Here is a 13,196-nt window from a genome sequence, read left to right as displayed (position 1 = left end):
TGCTCAGGGGTTACTCCTGGCTCCATGCTCAGAAATTGCTCCTGGCAGGCATGGGGGACCATATGGGACGCTGGGATTCGAACCGATGACCTCTTGCATGAAAGGCAAACGCCTTACCTCCATGCTATCTCTCCAGCCCCTTTTCTTTTCTTTTGTATTTTTTGTTGTTGTTGTTGTTGTTGTTGTTTTTGGACCACAACCGGTGGTGCTCAGGGGTTATTTCTGGCTCTGTGCTCAGAAATTGCTCCTGACTCGGGGGTCCATATGGGATGCTGCGGATTGAACCCACATCTGTCTTGGGTCAGCTGCGTGCAAGGCAAACACCCTGCCCCTGTGCTACCATTCCAGCCCCATTTTAAATAATTTAAACACAAAGCAAATCAATGTTAAAAAAGCATAAATGGTAAACTTAAGAGAGAGGGGCAACCTATAAAAATGAATAAGGACATTATGAGCATATAAATATTATTTGAATATAAGAGCTCCTATAAATCAACAAAGAATTATAGCTAGTAGGGAATTTAAATTTTTAGTTTGTTTTGTGTTTTTAACAAATGGTTATTCACAACAAAATACATTAAATCAAATTCTTGGAATGTTTGATGTTTGTTTCTGTGTTGAACCTATAATCAACAAGGCAAAGTAGGACAGTATAGGGAGGAGAAGAAAAGAATCAGTGTGAAGGGGAGAGGGAGAAAAGGCTGGTGAGAAGTAATGGGATGGGGCAGGGGTCAAAGAGATACAGGTACAGTAGTGGTGTTAGGGAAAGATCTAAAATCCAAACTGCATAGATAAAATACTGATGTCAGGAGATCTAAATTTTAACAACTGAATTTTAAAAAATATAGGTGCCTGTCAAGATGGCAGGCTGTGTGTGTGTGGGGGGGGGAGGGGATAGAAGGGAACCTGGTAACATTGGAGGAGGGAAGTTGACACTGGTGATGGGATTGGTGCTGGACATTGTATGTCTAATACTCAACTACAAATGACTTTGGAAACCAGAGTGCTTTAATAAGATTTTTAAAAAGAAAAATAGATGTAATGGAGCTGGAGAAATAGTACAACAAGTAGGGCACTTGCCTTGTTTGCAATTGACCTGGGTTTGATCCCCAGCACCCCATATGGTCTCCTGAGCATCACAAGGAGTGATTCTGAAGTGTGGAGCCAGAAGTAAGCTTTGAGCACCACTGAATGTGGCCCCAACTCCTTGTCTCACCAAATATATGTTAAATCAATAATTTGTTCTGGGGCAGGAGTGATGGCACAACAGTAGGACATTTGCCTTGCTCATGACCTACCCAGGATGGAACTGGGTTCTAGTTCCAGCATTCCATATGGTCCCCCAATCCTGCCAGGAGCAATTTCTGAGCACAGAACCAGGAGTAACCCCTGAGCACAACTAGGTGCACCCCCCAATCCACCAACAATAATTTGATTCTGAAAATGTATTTTGCAGGAGTTGATGTAACAAAAATGCTATTTGTTGTATTTGGGTACTAGATGCAGAGTTTATTATTTCTCCTTCTTCTTCTTCTTCTCTTCTTCTTCTTCTTCTTCTTCTCTTCTTCTTCTTCTTCTTCTTCTTCTTTCTTCTTCTTCTTCTCTTCTCTTCTTCTTCTTCTTCTTCTTCTTCTTCTTCTTCTTCTTCTTCTTCTTCTTCTTCTTCTTCTTCTTCTTCTTCTTCTTCTTCTTCTTCTTCTTCTTCTTCTCCTCCTCTTCTCCTCCTCCTCTTCTTCTTCTCCTCTTCTCCTCGTCCTCTTCTTCTCCTCTTCCTCTTCTTCTTCTCCTCCTCCTTCTCCTCCTCCTCCTTCTTCTCCTCCTCCTCCTCTTCCTTTTTCTTCTTCTCCTTTTCCTCCTCCTTCCTCGTCTTCTCCTCCTCTTTCTTCTTCTTCTCCTCCTCCTCTTCCTCCTCCTCCTCCTTCTTCTTCTCTTCCTCCTCCTCCTCTTCCTCCTCCTCCTCCTCCTCCTCCTCCTTCTTCTTCTTCTTCCTTCTCCTTCTCCTTCTTTTTCTTCTTCTTCTTCTTCTTCTTCTTCTTCTTCTTCTTCTTCTTCTTCTTCTTCTTCTTCTTCTCTTCTTCTTCTTCTTTCTTCTTCTTCTTCTTCTTCTTCTTCTTCTTCTTCATTTTTGGGCCACACCTGGTGATGGTCAGTGGTTACTCCTGGATCTGCATTCAGAAATCACTCCTAACTTGGGGGATCATATGGGATCCTAGGGGGTTGAATCTTGGTCCATCCTAGGTCAGCGTGTACAAGGCAAACACCCAACCACTTGTTCCATCACTCTGGCCTCCAGAGTTTCTTTATAAGATTCTGTATTTTCAAGCTATCTACAATGAACCTGGTTTTTTTTTATCAGAAGCAGACCCCTCTTTAGATATGTAAATATATTTAGGGAAATAGAAAAGTAGGTGGTAGGTAGGTAGAGAGGTTGGGCATAGGACAAAGAGACAACACATAGACATTGAAATTTCTGTAAAGAACCAGATGTTGATAGATACTCCAAGTGTTTGTTATTGGTTTTTGTCCTCTACTATCAGAACAGTAAGAATTAATTTGAAAAATAAAAGTTTTGGGGTTGAAAGTGGATAATAATGTAGGAAAACATGTAAATATACAAATGTGAAGGAAGGAAGGTATTTGGTATTAATTCACTGGGTTATTTCAGGCAACCCAAGGACACACATCTGATCATCATTAATGGGAGCTGTTCTGTGGGATTTGGGGGCTGCATTTTGGTTGCCAACAGGTTCTCAATGCCCCTGCCACTCCAAATGGGAACTGCTGTGGGGTAGCGAGCATGGGTAATGGGGTGGCAACTTCACATCATTTACCTGGACCTGCCAGGTGTGCTTACTGGCCCATGTAACACATTTGGTTTCCCAAGTTGCCCAACTAGGAAGGCATGCAAAAGAGGTGTCAGCTCATCAAATGTCCATTCAATACTTGCTAGTGAATATTATGGTCATTAATGCAACAGAGAAAATCCAGAAATCTATATTAAAAAAATCCCAGGGATTTGAGGACAATTTTTATGGCTTAAAGAAAAAGACACTAAGGTAAAGATCAAGATGAAGATTGGAGAGAAGCCATTTTTACTCCTATTGACTCACTCAGGGCCATTCACTTGTCTCATCATGAAGCAAACTAAGAGACAAATTAAGAAGGATTGGGGAAGTTTAAGGAAGACACACCAGTCTTCCTTAGCATCAAACAATAAAAGAAAAACAACTTTCACTTATTTTACTAGTGAAAAAATAGAGTATTCAATTACTATTCAATGATAATGAGAGAGGGAGAAATATCAACCTGATTTCAACTCCAAAATAAATTACAATGTAAAAACAAAGTAAACAAAATATGATACTATTGGCATGGTCTTAGAATTATGTGCATCATTAACAATATTGAAAATCATAGAACCTCAATTGGATTTTTAAAAACTGATACTATTTAAAGGATTGTGTGACAACAGGGATAAACACACAATGAATCTCAGCTTTGGTAAAGACTGCCTCAGAACAGAATCAAAGATCTAATATTATAAACATGTAAAAATTCTCTACATGTACCTTTATTCTTATTCAAAGACAAAGCCATAGATAATGACCTCATTGGCTACTAAAAGAAATTTTATAGATACTTCTTTAAAAATATTACTGCATCCAAAGCTAGCCTAAAAATCTAATTGTGAAATAGATCTCATTAGAGATCAAAACAAAGCCCCAAACCAGAATTATATAACATACCTGGATACTATTTCCAAAGCAATGAAGGAGAAAATTCGATAAAAATTATGAAGGCAAAAGGTGAACCCAACAAAATATTGGTCATTTGTTACATAAATTCTTAAACTTTTATTAAATCCTTTGTATTGTTTAAAAATGATGAAAGATGAAATATTATTATTTGTAGGATACATGTACATGTGATCAACCATCTAAGAAAAACTATCAGAATGGCAACCAAGTATTTGGTTACAAACTTGAAAAACAATACCTCTCCAATAATAAAATATAAACCATAAGAACATTTTTAAAGGTTTGTTGCAGAATAAGTGGTCTATGTAATTTTTCCCATTACATATTCATTAATCACAAAGGGAAAACTTTATAGTGGCAAATTCTGGCAGAGATCACCTTAAAGAAGTGATTGAAGTCAGATCATAATATGAGTGTTGTAAAATGCACACTAGGCAGATTTGTGACTTTTATATCTTTGAATTGTTTCAATATTATAACCTAAATATTCTATGATTATCTCTGGGAAAGATGATGACTTCCATCACTAGCCACACTGGATTTCCAGAAGTTTCCTTGACCTACTGTAGAACTCAAGCAAAGTACTCAAAGTTCAGAACAAGGAGGCCAGGTTGGACATATAGTGAAGATCAGATGAAGGTAATATTTTCACAAGAAGCCTGGCAGGTTAGGGACTCTTGAAATACCAGGTCTTCGGGATTTCCCCATGCAGAAAAATGTTGGATTTCATATTGGATTAATTTTGGATTCCTCACCAAACCTACAAATTTATTCCATTTGACTTTACAGGTTTTCACAATGGCCAATTTTTCACTCTGTATCAGGCCACTGTACTTGATAAGACCAGCTGTTTGACGGTCCTCAGGTCAGCTTCCATTCCCCCATTGCCCATGTAGGCCTCATAGAAGTAAAAGGACAAGCCTTAAGCATCAAAGAGAGCAGAGTAATCAGAGCTAATCACCATGAAGTAACTATTGGTCATTAGAACTGCTGGAAGGTGGTTTCTTTTCTTTTCTTTTTTTTTAAATACATATCTTTATTTAAGCACTATGATTACAAACATGTTTGTAGTTGGGTTTTAAGTCTGACATCAGTCTCAAATCCTAATTGGAGATGGAACAGACTATTATGGGATATCCTTCTTCCTCTAGGACTCAGTCAAGACTGCTGGGTATTTGCTCAAAGCAAATCCATGGTCAATCCTGGTAGGATTCAGTCTTAATACATTCAGAATGTTTCTGTCTGTGGCAGTATCCTGCCAGTTTATCTATCTCGTAAGCATGGGAAAACGTATGGCAATTTAACACCATGTGATACTGGAATCATCAATTCTTCCCTGTGGTCCCATGAGAAAACCTTATGGAAGAATTACCTCTCCTAAAAAATCAAAGATTTTTATTTCATAGCATTTAAATTATCCTAATATTAAAAAAATTCTGCCTAGTTTCAATCTAAATTGGAATGCTGGCTTTTTTCCACTGGGGAGAAGCCTTTGTTTGCTCTTGAAGACATATTCCTTTCCTTCTCTCCCTCACATCCTTTTTTAAATTTCTTTAAATAAAAAATGATTTTGCTTTAAAATATTTCAAATACAATGTGCTTAGAATGTAACAAAATTATTCTGATGTTTATCAAGTAATATGAGAACAAAAAATGAGACTGATTGACTATTAGATACAGAATTTTAAAGCACATAGTCAAGCTAGAATATATTACACAGTAAAAGGATGTGGTAAAGATTCACCAAGAAATGAGAATAGAACATCTGGAATAGACTAGATGTTGGAATACTAGAAAGGTCCTGGAGCCAAAGGTGGAAGGTGTTTGGCACCAGGGCATTGGTGATGCAGAAAGTTTGTGTAAAAAGAATAAATGTGAACATTATTATAAACTATAGCACTTCAATTAAAAATAAAAACAAAAGGTCAATTCTATCAAGAGTCATATATAGCTTCAATGTAATTCCTATGAAGATTTTTTTGATATTTTTACAAAAGCAAAATGATACTAAAATTTATATGGAATCTAAATATAAAGACTCTAAATAATCAAGGGAAAGAACTAGGAGGATTTTCTTCTTGAACTTTTCTATGTTTTCTTTTATGGTATATGTATAAGAAGATGAACCCATTTATTTTAGCTAAATCTATTTTGGCAATAATTTCTCAATTATTAAGCTACCATGAATTAAACCATCAGGCACTATACCTTAAAATTTACTTATGTCAATTATTTGTTAATAAAACTATAAATATCCTTTCTCCTTCCTTTCTCTCTCCTTTCCCTCTCTCTCCCCCTCCCTATCCTTCTCTTCCTCTCTCTCCCTCCCTCTCTTCCTCTCTCCCCCTCTCTCTCCCTCCCCTTCTCCCTCCCTGTCCCTCTCCTCTTCCCCTTCCCTCTCCTCCCTCTCTCTCCCTCTCCCTGTCACCTTTTCTCTCTCTCCCTCTTCTTCCCTCTCCTCCTCCTCTCTCTCTTCTTTCCTCTCTCCTCCCTCTTCCTCCCTCTCTCCCTCTTACTCCTTTCTTCTTCCCCTTCTCCCTCTACCCCCTCTCCCTCTCACTCTCTCTGTCTCTCTGTCTCTGTCTCTGTCTGTCTGTCTCTCTCTCTCTCTCCACTCTCCCTCTCCTTCACTATCAAAAAAGAAAAAGAAAAGAAAAGAAAACTATAAATAAACACACTGAAGTTGTTGTCTTGAGGCTGGGAAATAAATAATACAGCAGTCAGGTCTGTGTCACATCCAAATTTGATCCTCTGAACTAAGTGGTTTGCCCTGAGAATTTCTGGGTGCAACTCTATAGGCCTCTGAGAGCCAGACAAGTTGATTGAAAATCACTGGTGTGGAGATTCCCTATCCCACCACATAAAAAATAAAGAGCAGAGCAGCCTTCTTAAAATAATACACATAGAAGACTTGCAAATAAAACCAAGAACAGAGGGCCAGAGTGACAGCACAGCAGGTAGAGTGTTTGATTTGCACATGGCCAACTCAGGTTTGATCCCTGGCATCACATATAGTGCCCTGAACACAGCCTGGAATAATTCCTGAATACAGAGCCCTTAACATGGATGAGTGTGGCCCAGAACCCCTTAACCCATCCCCCAAAGAAACCCAAATACAATAGAAAAACAGTGAATCCGTTATGATTTAGTCTCAGAAATTACTTAGCATCACTCTTGTGTACTTGAGCTAGTAGTTGATGTAGTCACATGCCAGCTCAGATGGAAGAAGGAACTAGGACCCCACCTATGAATCAGACATGCAGCAGGAAGCTGCAGATATATTCTAAAACCACTAGGAGCTATAACTCGTGAAGCTTTCATTTTATTTGAGGAATTTATTCTACAGAAGCAAGCCGAGTTGCACAGAAAAGAGTTTGTTGAAGACATATTTTCAGGCAAATCTGTAGCAATGACACACATTTAAGCCTGCCCCAGAGCACTAGAGGCCTTGTGAAGACAGACAGTGGGGTCATACACAAGCTTTCTAACTCAAGTAGCCTGGGGAAGAAGTGGAAAACTTGTTTTTTGAAAGAAATTCTAGGCAATGTTGATTCTGCTGCTCTGAGGAACAGACGTTGACAGGAAATGATTTATAATCTTACTATCTCAAGTTATATTATGCATCTGTTTTTTCATTTCATAAAGAAAATCTTATCTGCACCTGTCACTGTGGAATATGGAAAAAGAAATCTCTGGCAAGTACAGTCTTGGGTACCTTTTTGCAGGAGAGAAAATTCTTTGGGTAACTGAACCTTAAATTCCAAACTTCTGACCCCAGGCTTGCAATGTGCAGTAAGATGAATGTGGAATCTGAAACTATAGGGTGGAAGAGAGCTTTAACATTCCATATGCTGCAAGCAAGGGAAAAGGGGGCCCTGGCCATGTGGAATAAGACACTCTCTGGAGCCCAAACCAGTCCTAAGGCCTCTAATCTTGAACATCAAGTGGGTCTCAGTCACATTTTGGTGAATGCCTGGGAACAAGGGTGGTCAGAGGAGACTTTATCACCCCACCACAACCTCTCCTTAGCACTTGCCAGCTGATAAGGTATATAAAGAGGAAAATGGCCTACTAGCTCTCTTCTCACATTAAATAAGTCATTTGCAATACCTATTCCCCATGAACAGGTACATTCCTGGTTAATGCCATTCACTCATTTCCTTGCTTAAGTACTCCAGGGTCTAGAATGACCTCATGGCCTGTAATTAACTTTATTAAGAAGGTGCTACTATTATTACTACCATCATAACTGCTGCTTCCTTTCTAGGTTACTGCCCATTTTAATACTCAGAAGTTGGGGCCAGAGAGATAGCATGGAGGTAAGGCGTTTGCCTTTCATGCAGGAGGTCATCGGTTCAAATCCCAGAGTCCCATATGGTCCCCCGTGCCTGCCAGGAGCAATTTCTGAGCCTGGAGTCAGGAATAACCCCTGAGCACTGCCAGGTGTGACCCACAAAAAACAAACAAAAAAAAAAAACCCAAAACAACAAAAAAACCCCTCAGAAGTCTTCATTTCCCCTACAGTATTCTACCACTGGCACTGATTTTGAGTGTGGGCGAATTTCCTGTCTTCTTGGAATACTTGGAACTTTACTCTTGTTGTTATTTGTTTACATTATATCCCTATTTGGTACAGTAAAACATAGAGTTTTCTATGGGGAAGATCCTTAGGATATATCCTTGAGTAATAGGCCCCAAATACTTGCCCTCAAGAACTTTCTTTATAGTAATTTTCATTCAGAACCTTCCACTGTTTACACGATGATTCCCAACCTCCTCTCACATCCTTTCAATGTACTTTCCCAATCTGATGTCTTCATTCATTCAGTAAGAAATCCCCTGTGGTAGTCATTTAGCTTTATCCAGGTTTTTCCAAATAAACAAGGCATTGCCGACCCTTACTCTTTTCTGTTTGCAGTGAAAGGTCAGGACCACACATTGCTGTGCACAGGGGCTACTTAGGGTGCTGTGCTTAGATGTTACTCCCAGGTATGCTTGGAGGACATGCAGAGCTGGGGACCAAACTGGGACTCTCATTAGCTCAACTGTTTCAATGGGCCCCCTCTAATCTTGGATATATACCACTTTCTCTCTTTAATTATTTTCCTTCATCCACCCCTCTCCCAGAAATTCTATCTCCCATGGGGGCATGTGAGGCAAATCACTTCTCCTGGGAGGACTGATGGGAGAGACGCTGCCACTTCCTTTGTAACTCTTGACACTGACACTTTGTGCTAGTGGCCAGGGTAGGCCCTCAAGGATGGCCACCTTGTCAAGTTCAACCAAATAGTTTACTCAGCATGATATTTTGTAGATATGAGCAACTCAGGTAGTTTTAGAAGGACACACCTGAGACATAGTAATAGGAAATGCAAATCTTCTTGCAAGATGAATGATAGAAATTCAAAGGCAGATAGGCATCATGAAATAGAACCATTTCAAGGATGGAATGGCAGGAATTAAAAATGATACAATAAAAGCAGTGTGTCTTACTTTGAGTTGTAATTGTACCCTGGCCAAAAAAAATTTCCAACAGTTTTCTCTGGAGTCCACCAGGCCCAGACCACGGACTTCATTGCGAATTCCTGAAATGATCTTCTCCATATCTTCATCACTAAACAGATCTGGGATTTCTCCTGCTTCCCCCCAAAAATGAGAGGAATCATTAAAAGGCTGTTACAATTAAAACTTTAGATATGCTTTTCTAATGCTTGTTTTTTTTCTAAGACAAGTTTCAGCTAAAATGATAAGGTGAGACTTTGAGATCAAAGATGCCATTTGTCTTTTTTTTTTTTTGCCTTTACAAGATCCAATGCCCTAAAATGAACACCCCCATGGAAAATGTGGGGGCACTAACTGATCAATAACTGAATGGCCTGACAACAGTTCACCAAAAGCAGAATGCAATACACTTCAAATGAGTAAGGTTTATAGGTTTTTCTCCCCCAAGACTGCCCCAGCAAACATCTCAAAGACAAATTATCTCTCTTTAAAGTTCACTGAAACCACAGATAATTTGTCATTGGGGGAAGATCTTTCAAGAAATACGTTGGTTTAATCACCTGATGCCAGCAAGTCATTAATCAGCACGAGAAAGCTCTCATCTAGAACCTGGGCATCTGTCAGCAGGAACACGGTGGGCATGTTCTTGGCTCCAGCTCTGTTGTATAAATTGGCAAGATCTACCTGTAAGGAGAGGCCATCACTCATGGTTTGTTAAAATGCAGGAGCCCTGGTGTGTGTGTGTGTGTGTGTGTGTGTGTGTGTGTGTGTGTGTGTGTGTGTGTGTGTGTGTGTGTGTTGGTCCATACTTTTCCTGTGTATGTTTTCTCTACTTTCCGTGACCCTGCAACACGAGCAAGCTGTGAGTCAGCCTGACCATTCCTAGCAGATGAGGATGAGTGTCATGTCTGGGGTTTCACAGAGCCGAGGAATGCAAGTACACACTGAGATACAACTCCTTTCTGAGAGCTGATAATGGGACTCCAGGATCCTGTGTCAAGGAAGTCAGGCCAAGGAAGCTTTGGTTCATTGGGACAGTTGTTCACTTCAATGAAGACAGTTTTTTTTTTATAATTTCTTTTTTGGGGGGACCACACTTGGTGGTGCTCAGAGGTTACTCCTGGCTCTACCCTCAAGAATTACTCCTGGCAGGCTCAGGGAACCATATGGGATGCCAGAGATAGAACCCTGGTTAGCTGCATGCAAGGCAAACACCCTGCCTGCTGTGCTATTGCTCAGGCCCCAATTTTATTTATTTTTTAATATTGAAAGTGTGTTGTTTTTACCTTTAAAACAATGCTTACACACACACTCCCTGTTATCTAATCATGTTATTGTGATGCATAGCAAGAGTTCTGAAACATGTAAAACTGTTTGACCATAGTCTTATTGTACTGGATTTTCCTAGTCTTAACCAAGAAGGAAAAAGTACATCATAAGACCAGATTTCCTCAACCCATCTGACAGGAACACTGTAATGCTGGATAGTAGGCATGATACATGTATGTGCAGCTAAGAATTTAGGAAAACCATGTCTGAGCCTGACCTCTAGACACAAACCCTAGAATTTCCCCCCTAGTATCTTGATCATGGAGGAGAGATGGATAAAAGTCGTTAGATCTTCTGTAGAGTTTGTCTCCTGATCTTCCTGGTATGAAATTCTGAGCTCTGTCTGTGTGTCACAGAGGATGTGACAGCAAAGAAACCAGCAAGGTACAATTCACTAGCTAAGCCAAGGTCTGGGGGAGCCCATCTCACCCGCAGCTCCTGGATTCCAAAGCCTTCAGTCAGAGTGATCTGAAAGACCTCCAGGCCACACATGAAGGCCGCCAGCTGGGACAGGCTCTGCTTGCCACTGCCCCCCACTCCGATCAACAGTGCATGGCCTTGTGGGGCCCGCAGGATTCGGCTGATGCGACACCTGGGAAGAGAAGGCACAATCATCATGCAATCTAGACACCTGCCTCCCCAACTATGTTCTGTTTGTATTTTCAGACAAATAAGTCAAGCTGTGCAATATTCTTGTCTGTTTCAAGTCCTTCTTTAGATTTCCCCAAAGATGTCCTCTGCATCTGCCCTGGTACTGCCTGACTCGGCACCAGCTTTGACTGATGAGGGACTTTATTCTTCACCACTGAAAGCTGAGTGCAAAAATGACACCAAAGTGTCTTTGGAATGCATGGTTACTTTTTGATTAGGTTTGGTTTGGTTTGGGTCATGCCCAGTGTTGCTCAGGGATCACTCCTGGCAGAGCTCAGGGAACCATGTATGGCTCTAAGGATGGAACCTGGAATGGCAGTAGACCAGGCAAATACCCTACTTGTGTTATCTCTCCAGCACTATGTCTAATTTTTTGGCTAGGGAGAAAGACCCCAACTTGTAGAGCAGCAAAAAAGAATTTGGTGATCATAATTAAGTCACGACTGAATAATGCTTGGAGTTTAGCTCTGTCTGGCTGACAAGTATAAGACACTAAATCTATACTGAGCCACACAGCACGAGGTGTCCAGTGGTGTCCACTTCATGGGTGGCATCGCAGGGCCCCACTCACACATGTTGCATGGCATCTTCGAATAAGACCAGGTGCATGGCAGCATTGAGCTCATTGTATTTGTCCAGCATCTCTGTGAGCACTGTCCTCAGCACTTCCCAGTCCCTCACAGGCAGGTACTGGAGGTCTCCTCCACTGCTGGCCAAGTGACAGTAAATGAGGGGTTGTTGAAGTAGTGTCTGACGGTCTACACCCTGGAAGAGGAGGAGCAAAGGAGAAAAACAAGCTCCTGTGAACTAGCCCCAAGGATGCCACGAAGCCATGATCAAGTGGTCTGTCAAGTCAAGATCTTTGGGGCCAGCCCCTGGGCAGAGCATGTGGGCACAGGAACCATGGCTGTTTCAGAAAAGGGCACATTGGCATAATGCACTCATTTCTTATCATGCTTCTCCCCTCAGTGCCCCAGCCAGTGTCCCAGCTAACAGGGCATTTGAACACTCAGACACTTACTTCAAAACATTTACAAGCAGCTTCCAGCAGTTTTTTCTGAAACAAATCACAATCCTTTGCGTCTGCCATCTTGTCTCCATAAACACGACAAGTTTCATGAAGCCACAAGCGTATTAAGTCATGTGGACCCTTCAAACATTCAGGGGATGCAAATAAAATTCCCTAATGGCAAGAACAGGAAAAAGAAAAAATTTAGAAGCTGATGAAATTCTAAGAAAATGTTTCTACATGTTCTCTTTTTAGGGGACGGGGTTTTAGACTTTCGGGGGGTCACACTTTGTGGCACTCATAGTTGACTCCTGACGGTGCTTGGGGGACTCTATGTGGTGCTAGGGACCAAACCTGGGTTGGCCAGGAGCCAGGCAAGCTCTTAACACCTGTAGTATCTCTTTAGACCCCTTTAAAATGTTTTTTAAATCTGTATGGATATTTAGCAGTTTAGAGAATTGAAGGAAATATTGGCAAACAGGTTGGTGCTTATTTTGTCTTCCTAAAGCATTAAGCTTACAAAAGCCAAGGACAAACTGCTGAGGGGAAAATCATAGTATCACAGATATGTAAACTCTAAAATCCTCTAGTGTCATTTGGTGCAACAGTCCAGGGTCTTATTCACAATGGTGGGCTGATTTAGAACTAGTCCTGAAGCAGACTACAACTCCCCTCCACCCAGACCTTATACATCCCCTTCCAGGGAGATTCAGATCACTCAGAACTCAAGGAGAAGACCAATGGAGCTGCAGAGAATTGCCTGCAATGCACAGAACTATGCTTTGGGGACATTGGGCAGTGTTATGAAGGTGACAGGGAGGTCTAGTACTCCATGACACCTATGATCTTCCCTCTCCTTTCTCCTAATATTAGAAATTTTCTTGACACAATATTTCATGATTCAGACAGATATAAGAAATAGAAAGAACAGAGAGACGATAGGACAG

The 13,196-nt window shown here is 40.8% G+C and overlaps 1 protein-coding gene and 1 pseudogene across 1 annotated transcript in view; both read right to left on the bottom strand.

Annotated features, from left to right (window-relative positions):
* DNAH11 (dynein axonemal heavy chain 11) overlaps window positions 1-13,196 on the bottom strand; it is a 331,898-nt gene that overhangs the window by 129,961 nt on the left and 188,741 nt on the right. Inside the window, 5 exon segments of the mRNA XM_049785980.1 lie at window positions 9,252-9,394; window positions 9,821-9,944; window positions 11,019-11,181; window positions 11,812-12,005; window positions 12,262-12,423. Coding sequence (XP_049641937.1) covers window positions 9,252-9,394; window positions 9,821-9,944; window positions 11,019-11,181; window positions 11,812-12,005; window positions 12,262-12,423 — 786 coding nt within the window.
* LOC126026262 (adenosine deaminase 2-like) lies at window positions 4,388-9,116 on the bottom strand (annotated as a pseudogene).

This window comes from Suncus etruscus, chromosome 13, assembly GCF_024139225.1.
Source record: "Suncus etruscus isolate mSunEtr1 chromosome 13, mSunEtr1.pri.cur, whole genome shotgun sequence".
Classification (NCBI taxonomy): Eukaryota; Metazoa; Chordata; class Mammalia; order Eulipotyphla; family Soricidae; genus Suncus; species Suncus etruscus.
The sequence above is the reverse complement of the archived record's forward strand: the minus strand, read 5'-3'. Positions and strand labels throughout refer to the sequence as shown.